The 22115-nt window shown below is 37.1% G+C and overlaps 1 protein-coding gene across 1 annotated transcript in view; it reads right to left on the reverse strand.

Annotated features, from left to right (window-relative positions):
- Positions 1 to 16189: 16189 nt before the first annotated feature.
- ush1ga (Usher syndrome 1Ga (autosomal recessive)) overlaps positions 16190 to 22115 on the reverse strand; it is a 28238-nt gene continuing 22312 nt past the window's right edge. Inside the window, exon 3 of the mRNA XM_061974253.1 lies at positions 16190 to 17917. Coding sequence (XP_061830237.1) covers positions 17126 to 17917 — 792 coding nt within the window. The 3' untranslated portion in view covers positions 16190 to 17125. The remainder of the gene's footprint in view (positions 17918 to 22115) is intronic.

Consider the following 22115-nt stretch of genomic DNA (forward strand, 5'->3'; position numbering starts at 1 on the left):
AAAAATCCATATTTTTTTGACATAGAAAAAAAATCCAGATTTTTTTGACATATAGAAAAAAAATCCTGATTTTTTGACATTGAAAAAAATCCAGATTTTTTTGTCATATAGAAATAAAATCCAGATTTTTTGACATGTAGAAAAAAATCCAGATTTTTTGACATGTAGAAAAAAATCCAGATTTTTTGACATATAAAAAAATTCCAGATTTTTTGACATATAAAAAAAAATCCAGATTTTTGACATATAGAAAAACATCCAGAATTTTTGACATTTAGAAAAAAATCCAGATTTCTTGACATATAGAAAAAAATCCAGATTTTTTTGTCATATAGAAAAAAATCCAGATTTTTTTGACATATAGAAAAAAAAATCCAGATTTTTTGTCGTATAGAAATAAAATCCAGATTTTTTGTCATTTAGAAAAAAATCCAGATTTTTTGTCATATAGAAATAAAATCCAGATTTTTTGTCATTTAGAAAAAAATCCAGATTTTTTGTCATATAGAAAAAAAATCCAGATTGTTTGACATTTAGAAAAAAATCCAGATTTTTTGACATTTAGTAAAAATCCAGATTTTTTTGACATTTAGTAAAAATCCAGACTTTTTGACAGAAATCCCGATTTTTTTGACACTTACAAAAAAATCAAACATTTTTGACACAAAACATCCAAACTTTTTGACACTTGAAAAAAATCCAGGGTTTTTTTGTCATATAGAAAAAAATCCAGATTTTTTTGTCATATAGAAAAAAAATCCAGATTTTTTTGTCATATAGAAAAAAATCCAGATTTTTTTGTCATATAGAAAAAAATCCAGATTTTTTGTCATACAGAAAAAAATCCAGATTTTTTGTCATATAGAAAAAATCCATATTGTTTGTCATATAGAAAAAAAAATCCAGATTTTGTGACATTTAGAAAAAAATCCAGATTTTTTGACATTTAGAAAAAAATCCAGATTTTTTGACATTTAGTAAAAATCCAGACTTTTTGACAGAATCCCGATTTTTTTGACACTTACAAAAAATCAAACATTTTTGACACAAAACATCCAAACTTTTTGACATTTGGAAAAAATCCCGATTTTTTGACAGAAAAAAATCCAGATTTTTGACAGAAAAATCCGGATTTTTGGACACTTGGAAAAAATCCCGACATTAGAGATGTGAAAAAAAAAAATGATTTTTTTGACAGAAAAAATCCAGATTTTTTGACACTTGGAAAAAATCCTGATTTTTTGACACTTGGAAAAAATCCAGATTTTTTGACACTTGGAAAAAATCCAGATTTTTTGACACTTGGAAAAAATCCAGATTTTTTGACACTTGGAAAAAAATCCAGATTTTTTGACAGAAATCCAACTTTTTTGACAGATAATCCAGATTTTTTGACAGAAAATCCAGATTTTTTGACATATAGAAAAAAATCCAGATTTTTTGACATATAGAAAAAAATCCAAATTTTTTTGACATATAGAAAAAAAATCCAGATTTTTTGTCATATAGAAATAAAATCCAGATTTTTTGTCGTATAGAAAAAAAATCCAGATTTTTTGTCATATAGAAAAATCCAGATTTTTTGTCATTTAGAAAAAAATCCAGATTTTTTGTCATATAGAAAAAAAATCCAGATTTTTTGACATTTAGTAAAAATCCAGATTTTTTGACATTTAGTAAAAATCCAGACTTTTTGACAGAAATACCCTGATTTTTTTGACACTTACAAAAAAATCAAACATTTTTGACACAAAACATCCAAACTTTTTGACACTTGGAAAAAATCCCGATTTTTTGACAGAAAAAAATCCAGATTTTTGACAGAAAAATCCGGATTTTTGGACACTTGGAAAAAATCCCGACATTAGAGATGTGAAAAAAAATATTATTTTTTTGACAGAAAAATTCCAGATTTTTTGACACTTGGAAAAAATCCAGATTTTTTGACACTTGGAAAAAATCCAGATTTTTTGACACTTGGAAAAAATCCAGATTTTTTGACACTTGGAAAAAATCCGGATTTTTTGACAGAAAAAAATCCAGATTTTTGACAGAAAAATCCAGATTTTTGGACACTTGGAAAAAATCCCGACATTAGAGATGTGAAAAAAAGATTTTTTTGACAGAAAAAATCCAGATTTTTTGACACTTGGAAAAAATCCAGATTTTTTGACACTTGGAAAAATCCAGATTTTTTGACACTTGGAAAAAATCCAGATTTTTTGACACTTGGAAAAAATCCAGATTTTTTGACACTTGGAAAAAATCCAGATTTTTTGACACTTGGAAAAAAATCCAGATTTTTTGACACTTGGAAAAAATCCAGATTTTTTGACACTTGGAAAAAAATCCAGATTTTTTGACAGCAATCCAACTTTTTTGACAGAAAATCCAGATTTTTTGACAGAAAATCCAGATTTTTTGACATATAGAAAAAAATCCAGATTTTTTGACATATAGAAAAAAATCCAGATTTTTTTGACATATAGAAAAAAAATCCAGATTTTTTGTCATATAGAAATAAAATCCAGATTTTTTGTCGTATAGAAAAAAAATCCAGATTTTTTGTCATATAGAAAAATCCAGATTTTTTGTCATTTAGAAAAAAATCCAGATTTTTTGTCATATAGAAAAAAAATCCAGATTTTTTGACATTTAGTAAAAATCCAGATTTTTTGACATTTAGTAAAAATCCAGACTTTTTGACAGAAATACCCTGATTTTTTTGACACTTACAAAAAATCAAACATTTTTGACACAAAACATCCAAACTTTTTGACACTTTTTTTTTGTCATATAGAAAAAAATCCAGATTTTTTGTCATACAGAAAAAAATCCAGATTTTTTGTCATATAGAAAAAATCCATATTGTTTGTCATATAGAAAAAAAAATCCAGATTTTTTGACATTTAGTAAAAATCCCGATTTTTTTGACAGAAATCCCGATTTTTTTGACACTTACAAAAAATCAAACATTTTTGACACAAAACATCCAAACTTTTTGACACTTGGAAAAAATCCCGATTTTTTGACAGAAAAAAATCCAGATTTTTGACAGAAAAATCCGGATTTTTGGACACTTGGAAAAAATCCCGACATTAGAGATGTGAAAAAAAATATTATTTTTTTGACAGAAAAATTCCAGATTTTTTGACACTTGGAAAAAATCCAGATTTTTTGACACTTGGAAAAAATCCAGATTTTTTGACACTTGGAAAAAATCCGGATTTTTTGACAGAAAAAAATCCAGATTTTTGACAGAAAAATCCGGATTTTTGGACACTTGGAAAAAATCCCGACATTAGAGATGTGAAAAAAAGATTTTTTTGACAGACAAAATCCAGATTTTTTGACACTTGGAAAAAATCCAGATTTTTTGACACTTGGAAAAAATCCAGATTTTTTGACACTTGGAAAAAATCCAGATTTTTTGACACTTGGAAAAAATCCAGATTTTTTGACACTTGGAACAAATCCAGACTTTTTGACACTTACAAAAAATCAAAAATTTTTGACACAAAAAAACAAGCTTTTTGACACTTGGAAAAAAATCCAGATTTTTTGACACTTACAAAAAATCAAACATTTTTGACACAAAAAAACAAGCTTTTTGACACTTGGAAAAAAATCCAGATTTTTTGACAGAAAATCCAACTTTTTTGACAGATATCCAGATTTTTTGACAGAAAAATCCAGATTTTTTGACAGAAAAATCCAGATTTTTTGACAGAAAAAATCCAGATTTTTGACAGCAAAAAAAATACGGATTTTTGGACACTTGGAAAAAATCCCGACATTAGAGATGTGGAAAAAAATATATATTTTTTGACACTTGGAAAAAAATCCTGATTTTTTGGCACTTGGAAAAAATCCTGATTTTTTGACACTTGGAAAAAATCCTGATTTTTTGACACTTGGAAAAAATCCTGATTTTTTGACAGAAAAAAATCCCGATTTTTTTGACACTTACACTTATTCTTTTCTTTACCAATCTGAGGCTGAAATGACGAGCGTGGAGATTTTAACTTCCTGTTTGCCATGCCGTCCCCCACTACTACTTGATATCATGCAGGCTGTGGTGACACTCTTTTGTGATGCATCGGCATAAGCATAAAATATTCTTAATATGACCTACTCATTAAAAGAGCACTTATGACAACCGCTGCAAGAGCAAACATGTAGTTAATGCTTTCATAACATATCTTAATCAAAATACGAGAGCATTCAAATCATTATTAAAATTGGCATAAATTCTTGTGCACAATGTTTATTATGTAGATAATTTATACCAACATCAACTCAACGTGCACTACACTGTACAAGTACTTCACATATGCAAGTGCAATATATCCAGAGTGGGTTTGCGTTGTGTGTAAACATGGGTACCAAATGTAAATGAATAACATAGGGGAGGGAGTATGCTGGATCCTTTAAAAAGAAAAACATACATGTCACGTGTGTTTAGTTAAAAAGCCAACGCACAAGGCATGTGATGCAGGTACGCGACCCAACAAGTTTGTCCAACCGTGATGCAACTTGGAGTATTTGCAGAGGTCATCGCCACATATTCCTTTATGGTCTGTAAGGAAAGGAGGGAGATCATTTTGTGCTCTGACTTTTTTTCTGCATGAAGTGCCGATGCGCCGACCTCTGCTTGAATCATCTGCACGACAGAAAGAAGACACCGTAGGACTTGCCAAAAGAAATCATCTGTTACAGGGTCAAACTGTTGCCATTAGAGATGTGAAAAAAAATCCAGACTTTTTGACACATTGAAAAAATCGAGATTTTTTGACAGGAAAAATCCCGATTTTTTGACAGAAAAAATCCCGATTTGTTGACAGAAAAAAAATCCCGATTTTTTGACACTTAGAAAAAAATCAGACTTTTTGACAGCAAAAATCACGACTTTTTGACACTTAGAAAAAATCAGATGTTTTGACACTTAGAAACTATCCAGATGTTTTGACACTTACAAAAAAATCCAGATTTTTTGACATTTACATAAAATCCAGATTTTTGGACAGTAAAAATCCTGACTTTTTGACAGAAAAATCCAAATTTATTGACAGAAAAAATCCAGACTTTTTGACAGAAAAATCCAGACTTTTGAACACTTGGAAAATATCCCGACTTTTTGACACTTGGAAAATATCCCGACTTTTTGACACTTAGAAAAAATCCCGACTTTTTGACAGCATTCCCAACTTTTTGACATTTAGAAAAAATCCAAATTTTTTGACACTTGGAAAAAAATCCCTACTTTTTGACAGAAAATTCCCAACTTTTTGAAAGAAATTCCCAACTTTTTGACATTTAGAAAAAATCCCAATTTTTTGATACTTGGAAAAAAATCCAGACTTTTTGACACTTAGAAAATATCCCGACTCTTTGACAATTAGAAAATATCCCGACTTTTTGACACTTAGAAAAAATCCTGACTTTTTGACAGAAAAATCCCAATTTTTTGACACGGAAAAAAATCCAGACTTTTTGACACGGAAAGAAATCTAGACTTTTTGACACTTTGAAAATATCCCGACTTTTTGATACTTAGAAAAAAAATCCTGAGTTTTTGTCAGAAAAAAATCCCAATTTTTTGACACTAAGAAAAAAATCCCAATTTTTTGACACTTAGAAAAAATCCTGAGTTTTTGTCAGAAAAAATCCCTACTCTTTATCAGAAAAAATCCCTACTTCTTGACACTTGGAAAATATCCCGACTTTTTGACACTTACAAAATATCCCGACTTTTTGACACTTACAAAATATCCCGACTTTTTGACAGAAATTCCGACTTTTTGACACTTCTAAAAAAATACCGATTTTTTTGACAGAAAAAAAATACCGATTTTTTTGACAGAAAAAAAATACAGATTTTTTTGACAGAAAAAAAATCCCAATTTTTTGACACGGAAAAAAATCCAGACTTTTTGACACTTAGAAAATATCCAGACTTTTTGACACTTAGAAAATATCCAGACTTTTTGACACTTGGAAAATATCCCGACTCTTTGACAATTAGAAAATATCCCGACTTTTTGACACTTAGAAAAAAATCCCGACTTTTTGACAGAAAAATATCCCGATTTTGTGACACTTAGGAAAAAAATCCAGACTTTTTGACACTTAGAAAAAATCCTGACTTTTTGTCAGAAAAAGTCCCTACTTTTTATCAGAAAAAATCCCTACTTTTTGACACTTGGAAAATATCCCGACTATTTGACAATTAGAAAAAATCCCTACTTTTTGACACTTGGAAAATATCCCGACTCTGACAATTAGAAAATATCCCGACTTTTTGACACTTAGAAAAAATCCTGACTTTTTGACAGAAAAATATCCCACATTTTTGACACTTAGGAAAAAAATCCAGACTTTTTGACACTTAGAAAAAATCTCGACTTTTTGACACTTAAAAAATACCCCGACTCTTTGACAATTAGAAAATATCCCGACTTTTTGACAATTAGAAAAAATCCAGACTTTTTGACACTTAGAAAAAAATCCAGAATTTTTTACACATTTGACTCGGCTCTGTTAAGAACGATGACAACCGATGAGCAGTTGTGAGAGACGTTCTTTTAGGGAGCCGTTTTTTATGCAATGGTGTCTGCAATTCTCCTTGCTGCCATTTTCCCTTTCACTTTTCTGGTTCATTGTTCTGATATGGATTTGTAGTTCAAGCATACACACCAGATAGGGTGGTACCATTTTTATTATGATTTTATTATGAATGATCTATTTTCGATCTTTTTTCATATATAAGGCGCACCGGATTATAGGGCGCATTAAAGAAGTCTTTTTTTTTTCTTTCCCAAATGTAAAATACTTCTTTGTGGTCTACATAAAATGCAATGGTGGTTCTTTGGTCAAAATGTAGCATAGATGATGTTCTACAGATCATCTTAATGTCCACGACAAATTTCTCCTCGGAGACAATAAAGCTAATTATTATTATTATTATTATTATTTTATAACCATAAATGCATTTATTACCAACATATTATTTGTGTATTTTTCCGTATTGTTAAAATGCTCGTGTGACAACATTTTTAATGTGAGGGAAAATTAGAAATAGTGATGTCACTATCAAAGCAAGGGGCATATGGCACCACCGTAAGGAACGTTTACAATAAAAACAAAACAATAATAAAGTTCTAGCCAATATTTCAAAATAATTCCCACCAATAGAGTACAGTAATATCAATTATTCTTACCTTATAATTGCTGTCTTGCCTCTGGTGAGGGTGGTCGCATTTTTTTCCGCTCCTTTCTTCTCCCTGCTTGCTCTCTTTGTTTTTGTCTTGTCTACACTTTTTTGAAGCCTCTTTCTTTGCGCTGTCCTCCAAATCTAAACATCAGACATGGAAATGATCACCTGGACTCTCGACTCAATTGACAAAATATTTTCGACGAGGAAAAGAGGTTCTGGGGAGCCTGGTTGCCCTGATGGAACCATTGCTGCGGGTACGTGAGAGATTCCTGGGATAAATGGAGAATCATGTGCCTCTCAGTCCTTTCCATCGAGGATGTGGAAGACATCTACCTATTTGGAACCGTGATCGCGGGGCACCTGCTGATTGGGCTTGGCATTGCTCTGGTGTATCGTAAGACGATGGCAGCCACTCAAGGGGCCCAAAGGCTGTTCGTCGCAATGGAAGGTTTGGGCCGGGCTGTGGCATCACAGACTGGGGCGATTTCTGAACTGAATCGCAAGATGGATCACATCATGGAAAAGCTGGTAAGGGAAAAATTGGATATGAGGGCCAGCATGGACGAATAGAACAGACACGCCATTGTAATGTCTGCTCGGGGAAAAACAAAAATCCTAATCTACGATTTGACTCCCTCCAATGGGCTTAAAGCTCCAACAGCAGGACCAGGCTGTTCTGAAAACATCCCCGAGGACACCTCAATGATGGACGCTTTTTGACAGAATTCCCAATTTTTTGACACTTGGAAAAAAATCCTGACTTTTTGACAAAAATTCCCAACTTTTTGACATTTAGAAAAATCCCAATTTTTTGATACTTGGAAAAAAATCCCTACTTTTTGACACTTAGAAAAAATACCGATTTTTTTGACAGAAAAAATACCGATTTTTTTGACAGAAGAAATACCGATTTTTTTTTGACAGAAAAAATACCGATTTTTTTTGACAGAAAAAAATCCAGACTTTTTGACACTTACAAAATATCCCAACTTTTTGACACTTAGAAAAATCCCGACTTTTTGACAGAATTCCCAACTTTTTGACATTTAAAAAAAATCCCAATTTTTTTGACACTTGGAAAAAAATCCCGACTTTTTGACAGGAAATTCCCAACTTTTTGACATTTAGAAAAAAATCCCAATTTTTTGATACTTGGAAAAAAATCCCGACTTTTTGAGACTTAGAAAAAAATACCGATTTTTTTGACAGAAAAATACAGATTTTTTTGACAGAAAAAATACCGATTTTTTTTTGACAGAAAAAAATCCCAATTTTTGGACACGGAAAAAAAATCCAGACTTCTTGACACGGAAAAAATATCCCGACTTTTTGACACTTAGAAAAAATCCCAACTTTTTGACACTAAGAAAGAAATCCCGACGCTTTTGACCTCCCTCCCTCCTCAACGACACCCGGAGTCGAACTTTTGCTTGCATGCAGAACGGCCTCAGGCCTATGAACATGAACACTACATCAACACACCCAAGACAATGGGCATATATACACACACACACACCCACCCCCACCCCACGCCTTCACCACCGCTTGATTCCTCTTCGGGGTGATGGACGGCTGGCAGCGCTTCATAGCAGCAGTCGACCTCCAGGGCCCCAATCCCCCTCTCACCATCTCTGTTGCGAGTTGTCGTGATTAAATGTAACATGTTTATGTGTACATTGCATGGAGGTTTTTACCCACTCCAGACTAGGCCCCCTTAGGAGCTCAGTCTAGATTGTATTTTTTTACTCATCTTCTTCCCCTTTTTCCCACCTTTTACGGGGCGCCTCGTGGCGACCCATCAGCGTTCCTGTTCTGTAACCCTGTACACTGTTTGTTTGTCTAATCTTGAACGGGTTTGTGCTGAAAACATAGTTTTGTTGTACTTGTGCAATGGCAATAAAGACCTATCCTATCCTATACCAGTGACTGTTTCTGTGATAAAATAAAAATTAAAAATAAAAATATATATAGTAACAAGTCTGTCTTTTAAACGACTCTATAAAAGCAACGGCTCCTCAAGTTCCAGCTCCTTTCAAAGAACTATAAATCACATCTTTAGTTGCCATAGTAAGACATTTATTAACAGTGCAATGTTTTATGCAATATACAAGTGCAAAAAGAAATGAACCACTGTTGACATAAAAACAATAAATGTGCGCAAATTCCATGAAATACCCTCACACGCAGATAAGTGTCCCACCTCTGTTACGACTTTGACACAAACGTAATGTTACCTGGGGAACCTTTTCACCCACATGATGCTGGTCTGTGAGAGCAACACTGACATTTATTTTCCAGCTTCGAGGGTAGTGTGTGAGCCCTAACAGAGGCGGGACGGGGTTCTGTGTGAAAGTGTGTCACGTAATGACAGGACGACTCGTTCAACACCCAAAATCTCCCGCCCTGTTGTGTTGAAAGTAATTATCAATAGCCAACAAATTATTTTTTTTAAATTAGAAAAAGTCCCTGTGAAATTCCGCAGACTAATGATACTAATTATGCCGGTTTGTATGTTGCACTAATTGTGTGGTATCTTTGTGTGCAAGAGGCCTTTGTGTGTGTGTGTAGGCAGGGATAGGGTTTGAGTTTAAACTGTCATCATAGTTGGTGAAAATTATAAATAATTAAGCATTGCTTAATTTGATGATTTGCTGGGAGGGATCACATGCCACATAGAGGTATGATCAAAAAAGGGGAGTTCTACGCCGACTTGCTCATACGATGACTAATGTAATTGTAGTCCACACACAGAGCATCTAAGTAAACAGGTCAGAGTTTGAAATGTGACTCTCTCTCGACCTCAAATTAGCAGACAACAAAGACCGCGGACGTGAATTTTAGTCACGCCAGGTATTTGCACGTAATGCAGTAGAACACAATTTCATGAAGTGTTTGACACTTGACAAAAAAAACACATTCATGCAAGCAAAACACCATCTAGGGCAGTGCTATTCAACTGGAGGACCGGGGCATACTTGCCAACCTTGAGACCTCCGATTTCGGGAGGTGGGGGGTGGGGGCGTGGTTAAGAGGGGAGGAGTATATTGACAGCTAGAATTCACCAAGTTAAGTATTTCATATATATATATATATATATATATATATATATATATATATATATATATATATATTTATTATATATATATATATATAGATATAGATATAGATACATATATATATATATATGTAGATATATATATATATATATATATATATATATATATATATATATATATGTAGATATATATATATATATATATATATATATATATATATATATATATATATGTAGATATCTACATCCTGAAAATATGCAAACAAACTGGGTTTAGATAATTGATACTTCAAACTTGCATAAATAAATATTAAGGAATGTAACATAACTTGGCTTTTGAGAGTTTCAAAATGTAATGAATAAAATGCTAAAGTTGTTGATAAACAAGCAATTATTTTAATAATTAAATATGGTCATTTTAAATGAATTATTATGATAATTTAAAATCAATTATTTCAAATATGTTTATTTTAATGTATAATTCTATGGCTGGATGTAATAAGGAGTCACGAAAAAATACAAATAAAAACACAATTAATATTGATGTTTTTAGCAAAATATAGTAAAAATGTGTTGTTGTTTTTTTTTTTTTTTAATTAATAAATATATTTATTTTTAGGTAAGATAAAAATAATAATACAATTTATCTCTAGTCCGGATGATTTAGTTCTTGTCACCCTGTTGTCCTCCCGTCATGAAAAAAGGCTGTCCTCACTCAGGTCCGCATGGAGCTGGAGGGGGCGTGGCTTCCAGCTCCGGCTGAAAATCGGGAGATTTTCGGGAGAATATTTGTTCCGGGAGGTTTTCGGGAGAGGCGCTGAATTTCGGGAGTCTCCCGGAAAATTCGGGAGGGTTGGCAAGTATGGACCGGGGGCTAAATCTGGCCTAGGAGTGACATCATACGGGACCCCTAGTTCAGTTCAAAACTCGGGGGGGGGGGGGGGGGGGGGGAGACAAACATTTTTTGGAGCAAATCCCGAAAAACACCAGAGTGCTCCTGTTATAAAGTATCCACATTTTCCACATTTTGTTATGTTAAAGCTTCATTACAAAATTAAATAAATCTATTTGATCCTCAAAATTCTACACACAATACCTCGTTATGACATTGTGAAAAGTTGTTTTTATTTAAACGGGGGCGGCATAGCTCGGTTGGTAGAGTGGCCGTGCCGGCAACTTGATGGTTCCAGGTTCGATTCCCCCTTCCGCCATCACTGCTGTTGTGTCCTTGGGCAAGACACTTTACCCACCTGCTCCCAGTGCCACCCACACTGGTTTAAATGTTACTTCGAGATTGGGTTTCACTATGTAAAGCGCTTTGAGTCACTAGAGAAAAGCGCTATATAAATATAATTCATTGCATTTTTTTATTGCAAATTTATTATGAATAAGAAAAAAAAAAATTACATGTAGATAAGTATTGTCGGAGGCAGATATTTACATATATCCGTATTTAAGTGTTACTTCTTTATTTTCATAATCATATTACAAAACAGCAAGTGTTTTTCTTCCAATTGTGGTCTTTTGCATACTTGCCAACCTTGAGACCTCCGATTTCGGGAGGTGGGGGGCGTGGGGAAGGGGGCGTGGTCGGGGGTGTGGTTGGGGGTGGGGGCGTGGTTAAGAGGGGAGGAGTATATTGACAGCTAGAATTCACCAAGTATTTCATACATACGGTGTGTATGTGTATATATATATATATATATATATATATATATATATCCTGAAAATATGCAAACAAAACTGTGTTTAGATAATTGATACTTCAAACTTGCATAAATAAATCTTAAGGAATATAAGATAACTTAACTCAAAATGTAATTAATAAAATGCTAAAGTTGTTGATAAACAAGCAATTATTTTAATAATTAAATATGGTCAATTTAAATGAATTACTATGATCATTTAAAATTAATTATTTCAAATATGTTTATTTTAATGTATAGTTATATGGCTGGATGTAATAAGGAGTCAGAAAAAATAAAAATACAATTAATTTTGATGTTTTTAGCAAAATATAGTAAACATTTATTTAGTTGTTTTTTTTAAATTAATAAATATATTTATATTTAGGTAAGATAAACATAATAATACAATTTATATCTAGTCTGGATGATTTAGTTCTTGTCACCCTGTTGTCCTCCCGTCATGAAAAAAATCTGTCCTCACACAGGTCCGCATGGAGCTGGAGGGGGCGTGGCCTCCAGCTCCGGCTGAAAATCGGGAGTTTTTCCGGGAGAATATTTGTCCTGGGAGGTTTTCGGGAGAGGCGCTACATTTCGGGAGTCTCCCGGAAAATTCGGGAGGGTTGGCAAGTATGTCTTTTGGTTGTCTGCAAATACTGTGTGCTAACCTTGAGTATGGAATGTAAGGAGGAGAGATACTCCTTCTTTTATCTCTTCTTGAGTCCAGCTGCGGAGGACAATGGGCATGTGTTTGGGCTGGAAAGACAAGATAGCGAGGGTGGGAGGGAGAGAGACTTTATAGAATAGAAGGTTTCCATATTTTAGATCAGACCATCTTAGCTGCGCGATTGAATGTTCAATGCTGGACTGGTCTCATTATATTTACAAAGCTTTGCAAATATATTACAATTCTGTCTCTGGTGGTTCTTCTACTCAGCTTTAAGTGTCGTAAAGAGCTTGGGAGCGACCAGAAACTTGAATTCCCTGGGAGGAACAACTGGTCCAAACGCAACAGTATTCACAGCCTTTGCTCAATACTTTGTTAATGCACTATTGGTATCAATTACAGCCTCAAGCATTTTTGAATATGATGCCACAAGCTTGGCACACCTACACTATATTGCCAAAAGTATTTGGCCACCTGCCTTGACTCACATATGACCTCGAAGTGCCATCCCATTCCTAACCCACAGGGTTCAAAATGATGTGGGTCCACCATTTGCAGCTCTTATGGGAAGGCTGTCCACAAGGTTGCGGAGTGTGTTTATAGGAATATTCCACCATTCTTCCAAAAGCGCATTGGTGAGGTCACACACTGACGTTGGTGGAGAAGGCCTGGCTCTCAGTCTCCGTTCTAATTCATCCCAAAGGTGTTCTATCTATTGGGTTGAGGTCAGGACTCTGTGCAGGCCAGTCAAGTTCATCCACACCAGACTCTGTCATCCATGTATTTATGGACCTTGCGTTGTGCACTGGTGCACAGTCATGTTGGAAGAGGAAGGGGCCCGCTCCAAACTGTTCCCGCAAGGTTGGGAGCATGGAATTGTCCAAAAATGTTTTGGTATCCTGGAGCATTCAAAGTTCCTTTCACTGGAACTAAGGGGCCAAGCCCAACTCCTGAAAAACAACCCCACATTATAATTCCTCATCCACCAAATTTCACACTCGGCACAATGCAGTCCGAAATGTAGCGTTCTCCTGGCAACCTCCAAACCCAGACTTGTCCATCAGATTGCCAGATGAAAAAACGTGATTCATCACTCCAGAGAACATGTCTCCACTGCTCTAGAGTCCAGTGGAGACGTGCTTTACACCGCTGCATCCCACACTATGCATTGGACTTGGTGATGTATGGCTTAGATGCAGCTGCTCGGCCATGGAAACCCATTACACAAAGCTCTCTGCGTACTGTACTAGGGGTAATTGGAAGGTCACATGAAGTTTGAAGCTCTGTAGCAACTGACTGTGCAGAAAGTCTTTGCACTATGCGCTTCAGCATCCGCTGACCCCTCCCTGTCAGTTTACGTGGCCTACCACTTGGTGGCTGAGTTGCTGTTGTTCCCAAACTCTTCCATTTTCTTATAATAAAGCCGACAGTTGACTTGGGAATGTTTAGGAGCGAGGAAATTTCACGACTGGATTTGTTGCACAGGTGGCATCCTATGACAGTTCCACGCTGGAAATCACTGAGTCTCTTCTATACACCTGTGGCCGGGCCAAGTGATTAGGACACCTGATTCTGGTCATTTGGATGGGTGGCCAAATACTTTTGGCAATATAGTGTATCTTTGGGCAGTTTTGCCCATTCCTCTTTGCAGCACCTTTCAAACGTTGGTTTTCATCCAGAATGTCTCTGTACATTGCTGCATTCATCTTGGTCTAGTCAGGGAGGTGACTAAGAACCCGATGGTCTTGGGGCACTAGGAGGTTAACCCCTTTACTACTGTTACCCCAGGTGGCCCTTGGCAAAGGCCTAGTACCTGACTGCCCCCTAGCCAGGGATACGGTGAAGACCTCAACGGCGGAGCAGGCGGAAGACGGTAGATTTAAGAACTACCACCACGGCTGCGACGGCGGAAGAAGGCTGCAGCAGAAAAGGGTCCCCAGTCGTCTTGGGACTCCACGCCACTGGACCCTGACACGATTCTGTCAAGGATCGTGTGGTGACTGTCTGTGCACCAGTCTCCCCACGTTAAACAAAGTCACGCACAGGCATCCTCCATAAAGGGATACACCCCTACCAGGAGGATCGTCATACTCGTTCGAGTGGCCGCCGATGATGATATACTATAATGTGTATATATGTATGTATATGTGTGTGTATATGTATGTATATGTGTATATATATATATATATATATATATATATGTATATGTGTGTGTAAATGTGTATATATGTGTGTATATACGTATATGTATATGTGTGTGTAAATGTGTATATATGTGTGTATATATTTATATGTATGTATATATGCATGTATATGTGTATATGTCTGGATATATGTGTGTGTATACTGTATATGTATGTATGTATGTACTGTATATGTGTATATTTATATAGATAGCCCAGCTCCCAGTCTCCCCACGTTAAACAAAGTCACGCCCAGGCATCCTCCATAAAGGGATACACCCCTACCAGGAGGATCGTCATACTCAATCGAGTGGCCGCCGATGATGATGATGATATACTGTAATGTGTATATATGTGTATATATGTATGTATATGTGTGTGTATATATGTATATGTGTGTATATATATATATATATATATATATATATATATGTATATGTGTATATATGTGTGTATATATTTATATGTATGTATATATGCATGTATATGTATGGATATATGTGTGTGTATACTGTATATGTATATATGTATGTATATGTGTATATTTATATATATAGCCCGGCTCCCAGTCTTAAACAAAGTCACGCACAGGCATCCTCCATAAAGGGATACACCCCTACCAGGAGGATCGTCATACTCGTTTGAGTGGCCGCCGATGATGATGATATACTGTAATGTGTATATATGTGTATATATGTATGTATATGTGTGTGTATATATGTATATGTATGTATATGTGTGTGTGTGTATATATATATATATATATATATATATATGTGTGTGTGTGTATATATATATATATATATATATATATATATGTGTATATATTTATATGTATGTATATATGCATGTATATGTCTGGATATATGTGTGTGTATACTGTATATGTATATATGTATGTATGTATGTATGTATATGTGTATATTTATATATATAGCCCGGCTCCCAGTCTTAAACAAAGTCACGCACAGGCATCCTCCATAAAGGGATACACCCCTACCAGGAGGATCGTCATACTCGTTCGAGTGACCGCTGATGATGATGACATTTAATTGCTTTTAGGTTTTTTTTATATACATTTGAAAAAAAAAACGTTGCAATTATGGGGTATCATGTGTAGAATTTTGAGGACAACAATGAATTTATTCCATTTTTGAATAAGGCTGTAGCATGAAATGTGGAAAAAATGAAGTGCTCTGAATGCACCCCTTTAAGTTTTTTTCCCTTTTGGCAGGTACACATTTTGTTGGTAATGTGATTACTGTAGTTTGTTTACTTCACATGCAATCAGCAGTCATTTGTCCAACTCCTTTAATTGTGTGAATGCTCCAAAGCACATGCTTTTATACACCAGAATTCATCTATTTATTATTAAAACTTCAGATTTAGGTGCACTCTACCTTCCACATTTTTCATCCCATTCAAACCGTTCCCACTTCAAACTGTTCAGCCTATTCGGGAATGGCGGGCTTTCCCTTGACAAATTCCAAAAAATTCCCAGATTTCCCAGAATTCCAGGTTTTCCGGGACATTTTTTCCCCCATTCAAAATGAATTGGCCATTATTCAAACGTTCACCATTTCCACATTTTTCAACCTATTCGAACCATTCCACCTTCAACACATTCCACCATTCTGGAAATTGAAACTATAATCTCTCCAAGTTCCAAAAAATTCCAGGATTTTCCAGAATTCCTGCTTTTCCATCCATCCATCCATTTTCTACCGCTTGTCCCTTTCGGGTTCGCGGGGGTCCAAAGCCCTATTTTCAACGCATTTCAACTGTTCAAACATTCCTAAGTTGTTTCTTGAACTGGAAAAATTTCCCGGTTTTCCCAAAATTCCAGGAATTCCGTAATGCCATTTCTCAATTCAAGTTCAAGTTAAAGTACCAATGATTGTCACACACACACTAGGTGTGGTGACATTTGTCCTCTGCATTTGACCCTTCCTATTGTTCACCCCCTGGGAGGTGAGGGGAGCAGTGAGCAGCAGCGGTGGCCTGTGCCCGGGAATCATTTTTGGTAATTTAACCCCCAATTCCAACCCTTGATGCTTAGTGCCAAGCACGCTGACAAAATAAATCGACCAAAATCAAATGTCTACTGGAGAGTTCTCCGTAATATGCAAAATAAGACTAACAGTGAAGGGAGAAGTCAGGCCCTCTGGTCCTTAGATTTCTGGAAACGTGGCCCCACGAAACAACTTAGTTGAATATTCCTGCTCTAGACAATATAGTGTTGCACTGATCCAGAGAGGCTAATACACATTTGTATTGGATCTCATTAGATTGTGCAGATGTCCACATTAGTAAGTGCACTCACAGTTCAGTATCCTCAATGCGCTCTGGGTCCTCAATGGTTTCCATGCGTCTCTGGCAGGCATCTAAGATCTTTTTTCTGGGTCCTAAAGGGATGTGGATGCTCTTGAGGTCGTGGTCGGAGCACAGCAGCAGCGCTTCCAGGTCAATCTTCTCCCTCCTTAAGATGGAGAAAAAGTCACTCATGCCGTGCACGGCCAGGAAGACCTCCAACGGGCTGGTGTGGGCCTCGTCGTCGTCGTCCAGCCCCAATTCCACCTCCTCCCAGGGAAGCTCGTCGACGTTCCTCTCTTGCAGGCTGCGGGCGCTCCCGATGCTGTCCTCGTCCAGACTGCGGTGAGGGTGCAGCCGGCTGCGGAGATGCACCGTGTTGTCTGAACCGTCAGCTCCCTCCTGACCGTTCAGGTCGAACAACCCCCCGCTTACGTAGTTCCTGCGGAAGACCATGGTGCCCAAGCCAGGACGGTTGAACAAGGAATCGTGTCCCGAGTCTGTGCTGACCTCTGACTGGTCCACGTAGTTCCCATGAAGGTCGGGCTCGCTGATGGCACGTGAAATGGCGTCGTCGTCTCCGGGGAACATGTCACGGACATTCCGGCGGCCGTATTCCTTGGAGTTGACGTAGGTGCCCGGTCTGATGAACATGACATCGTTGCCCAGCTGGAGTCCTGAGAGGGAGCGTACGCTTTTCCTCCCCTCCTCGTAGATCTTAAAGCTCCCATCTCCCTGTTTTCTCTTCTCCAGTTTCTTCTGGATCTTTGTTTTCCCTCGATTTGTGGCATGAAGGGTAGCCTGGCAGGGACACAGCAAGGACACATACTTCAGTGTCAAACAATGAACTGTTTCTGGTCAGAATGTTGCTTCGTCGGTCAGTTTTTCTGTTTCTATGTCTATCTGTCTTTTAGTCACTCTGTCTATTCGCCCTCCTGGTCATTGTTCCTCTATCTGTTTAGTTCATACTTGCCAACCTTGAGACCTCCGATTTCGGGAGGTGGGGGGCGTGGTCGGGGGTGGGGCGGGGCGTGGTTAAGAGGGGAGGAGTATATTGACAGCTAGAATTCACCAAGTCAAGTATTTAATACATATATATATATATATATATATATATATATATATATATATATATATATATATATATATATATATATATATATATATATATATATATATATATATATACATCCTGAAAATATGCAAACAAAACTGTGTTTAGATAATTGATACTTCAAACTTGCATAAATAAATATTAAGGAATATAACATAACTTGGTTTCTGAGAGCTTCAAAATGTAATGAATAAAATGCTAAAGTTGTTGATAAACAAGCAATTATTTTAATAATTAAATATGGTCATTTTAAATGAATTATTATGATCATTTAAAATTAATAATTTCAAATATGTTTATTTTAATGTATAATTCTATGGCTGGATGTAATAAGGAGTCAGAAAAAATACAATTCATTTGGATGTTTTTAGCAAAATATAGTAAAAATGTATTTAGTTATTTAAAAAAATATATATATATATTTATTTTTTAGGTAAGATAAACATAATAATACAATTTGTCTCTAGTCTGGATGATTTAGTTCTTGTCACCCTGTTGTCCTCCCTTCATAAAAAAAGGCTGTCCTCACTCAGGTCCTCATGGAGCTGGAGGGGACGTGGCCTCCAGCTCCGGCTGAAAATCGGGAGATTTTCGGGAGAATATTTGTCCCGGGAGGTTTTCGGGAGAGGCGCTGAATTTCGGGAGTCTCCCGGAAAATTCGGGAGGGTTGGCAAGTATGGTTTAGTTGTTGGTCAGTTAGTTGATCAGTCTTTTTTGCCTTGGCGTTCATTTGTGAGTCCAGTCTACAGTCGCGGTCAAAAGTTTACATACCCATGTAAAGAACATAATGTCATGGCTGTCTTGAGTTTCCAATAATTTCTACAACTCTTATTTTTTTGTGATAGAGTGATTGGAGCACATACTTGTTGGTCACAAAAACATTCATGAAGTTTGGTTCTTTTATGAATTTATTATGGGTCTACTGAAAATGTTCGGTCAAAAGTATACATACAGCAATGTTAATATTTGCTTACATGTCCCTTGGCAAGTTTCACTGCAATAAGGCGCTTTTGGTAGCCATCCACAAGCTTCTGCTTGAATTTTTGACCACTCCTCTTGACAAAATTGGTGCAGTTCAGCTAAATTTGTTGGTTTTCTGACATAGACTTGTTTCTTCAGCATTGTACACACATTTAAGTTAGGACTTTGGGAAGGCCATTCTAAAACCTTAATTCTAGCCTGATTTAGCGATTCCTTTACCACTTTTGTTTAGGGTCATTGTCCTGTTGTAACACCCAACTGCGCCCAAGACCCAACCTCTGGGCTGATGATTTTAGGTTGTCCTGAAGAATTTGGAGGTTTCATTGTCCCATTTACTCTCTGTAAGGCACCGGTTCCATTGGCAGCAAAACAGGCCCAGAGCATAATACTACCACCACCATGCTTGACAGTACGAATTGGTGTTCATGGGATTAAAGGCCTCACCTTTTCTCCTCCAAACATATTGCTGGGTATTGTGGCCAAACAGCTCCATTTTTGTTTCATCTGACATCACATGGACAAAGATAAGACGTTCTGGAGGAAAGTTCTGTGGTCAGATGAAACAAACATTGAGCTGTTTGGCCACAATACCCAGCAATATGTTTGCAGGAGATAACGTGAGGCCATTAATCCCAGGAACACCATTCCTACCGTCAAGCATGGTGGTGGTAGTATTATGCTCTGGGCCTGTTTTGCTGCAAATGGAACTGGTGCTTTACAGAGAGACAATGAAAAAGGAGGATTACCTCCAAATTCTTCAGGACAACCTAAAATCATCAGCCCGGAGGTTGGGTCTTGGGCGCAGTTGGGTGTTCCAACAGGACAATGACCCCAAACACACGTCAAAAGTGGTGAAGTAATAGCTAAATCAGGCTAGAATTAAGGTTTTAGAATGGCCTTCCCAAAGTCCTGACTTAAACGTGTGGACAATGCTGAAGAAACAAGTCCAATTCAGAAAACCAACAAATTTAGCTGAACTGCACCAATTTTGTCAAGAGGAGTGGTCAAAAACTCAACCAGAAGCTTGTGGATGGCTACCAAAAGCGCCTTATTGCAGTGAAACTTGCCAAGGGACATGTAACCAAATATTAACATTGCTGTATGTATACTTTTGACCCACATTTTCAGTATACCCATAACAAATTCATAAAAGAACCAAACTTCATGAATGTTTTTTGTGACCAACAAGTATGTGCTCCAATCACTCTATCACAAAAACTTTAAGAGTTGTAGAAAGACAGCCATGACATTATGCTCTTTACAAGTGTATGTAAACTTTTGACCACGACTGTATATCTGTACTGACTGCTCTGTCTGTTCTTTAGCTAAGTTTGTCTGTTTGTTGTCGGTATACTTGGTCTCAGAGCCCAAAAAAAGTCTGCGGGCTTTAAAGCATTTTCTATTCGGGCTCCAGTACTCTGCAATGCCCTCCAAGGTAAAACAGTTAGAGATGCTACCTCAGTAGAAGCATTTAAGTCCCATCTTACAACTCATTTGTATACACTAGCCTTTAAATAGACCCCCTTTTAGACCAGTTGATCTGCCATCTCTTTTCTGCTCTGCCCCCCTCTCCTGCATGGAGAGGTTATTAGGTGACCACAGATGAACTGTTCAAAGTCGGGACCCGGGGTGGACCACTCATCTGTGCATCAGTTGGGGACGTCTCTGCGCTGCTGACTTGTCTCCACTCAAGGTGATCCCCTGCTGGCCCCACTATGGACTAAACTCTCACACTATTAACTAGATCCACTCAACGTCCGTTGCACTGGTCGCCCAGGGGGAGGGTCCCCACATCTGCGGTCCCCTTCAAGGTTTCTCTTTGTAACCCCTTTGGGTTGAGATTTTTCTTGCGCTTATGTGAGATCTGAGGATGTCGTTGTGGCTTATGCAGCCAACAAAGGGCTGCACAAGCCACAACGACATCCTCGGTACAGAGCCCACATAAGCCCTCTAGGGGACACCGAAAGCAATGGATGTCGAGTGGGTCTGACATAATATTGTGAGAGTCCAGTCCATAGTGGATCCAACATAATAGTGAGAGTCCAGTCCATAGTGGAGCTAACATAATAGTGAGAGTCTAGTCCTTAGTGGATCTAACATAATAGTGCGAGTCCAGTCCATAGTGGATCTAACATAATATTGTGAGAGTCCAGTCCATAGTGGATCTAACATAATAGTTAGACCTATGTAAGCGTCAATATATACCTTGATGTTGCAGAAAAAAGACCATATATTTTTTTAACCGATTTCCGAACTCTAAATGGGTGAATTTTGGCGAATTAAACGCCTTTCTAATATTCGCTCTCGGAGCGATGACGTCACCACGTTGTGACGTCACATCGGGAAGCAATCCGCCATTTTCTCAAACGCCGAGTCAAATCAGCTCTGTTATTTTCCGTATTTTCGACTGTTTTCCGTACCTTGGAGACATCATGCCTCGTCGGTGTGTTGTCGGAGGGTGTAACAACACGAACAGGGACGGATTCAAGTTGCACCAGTGGCCCAAAGATGCGAAAGTGGCAAGAAATTGGACGTTTGTTCCGCACACTTTACCGACGAAAGCTATGCTACGACAGAGATGGCAAGAATGTGTGGATATCCTGCGACACTCAAAGCAGATACATTTCCAACGATAAAGTCAAAGAAATCTGCCGCCAGACCCCCATTAAATCTGCCGGAGTGTGTGAGCAATTCAGGGACAAAGGACCTCGGTAGCACGGCAAGCAATGGCCGCAGTTTGTTCCCGCAGACGAGCGAGCTAAACCCCCTGGATGTCTTGGCTCACACCGTCCCTTATGCCACCGAAGATGATCAAGAGAAGAATATCGACCCTAGCTTCCCTGGCCTGCTGACATCAACTCCAAAACTGGACAGATCAGCTTTCAGGAAAAGAGCGCGGATGAG

Source organism: Nerophis lumbriciformis, linkage group LG22 (assembly GCF_033978685.3).
Source record: "Nerophis lumbriciformis linkage group LG22, RoL_Nlum_v2.1, whole genome shotgun sequence".
Lineage (NCBI taxonomy): Eukaryota > Metazoa > Chordata > Actinopteri > Syngnathiformes > Syngnathidae > Nerophis > Nerophis lumbriciformis.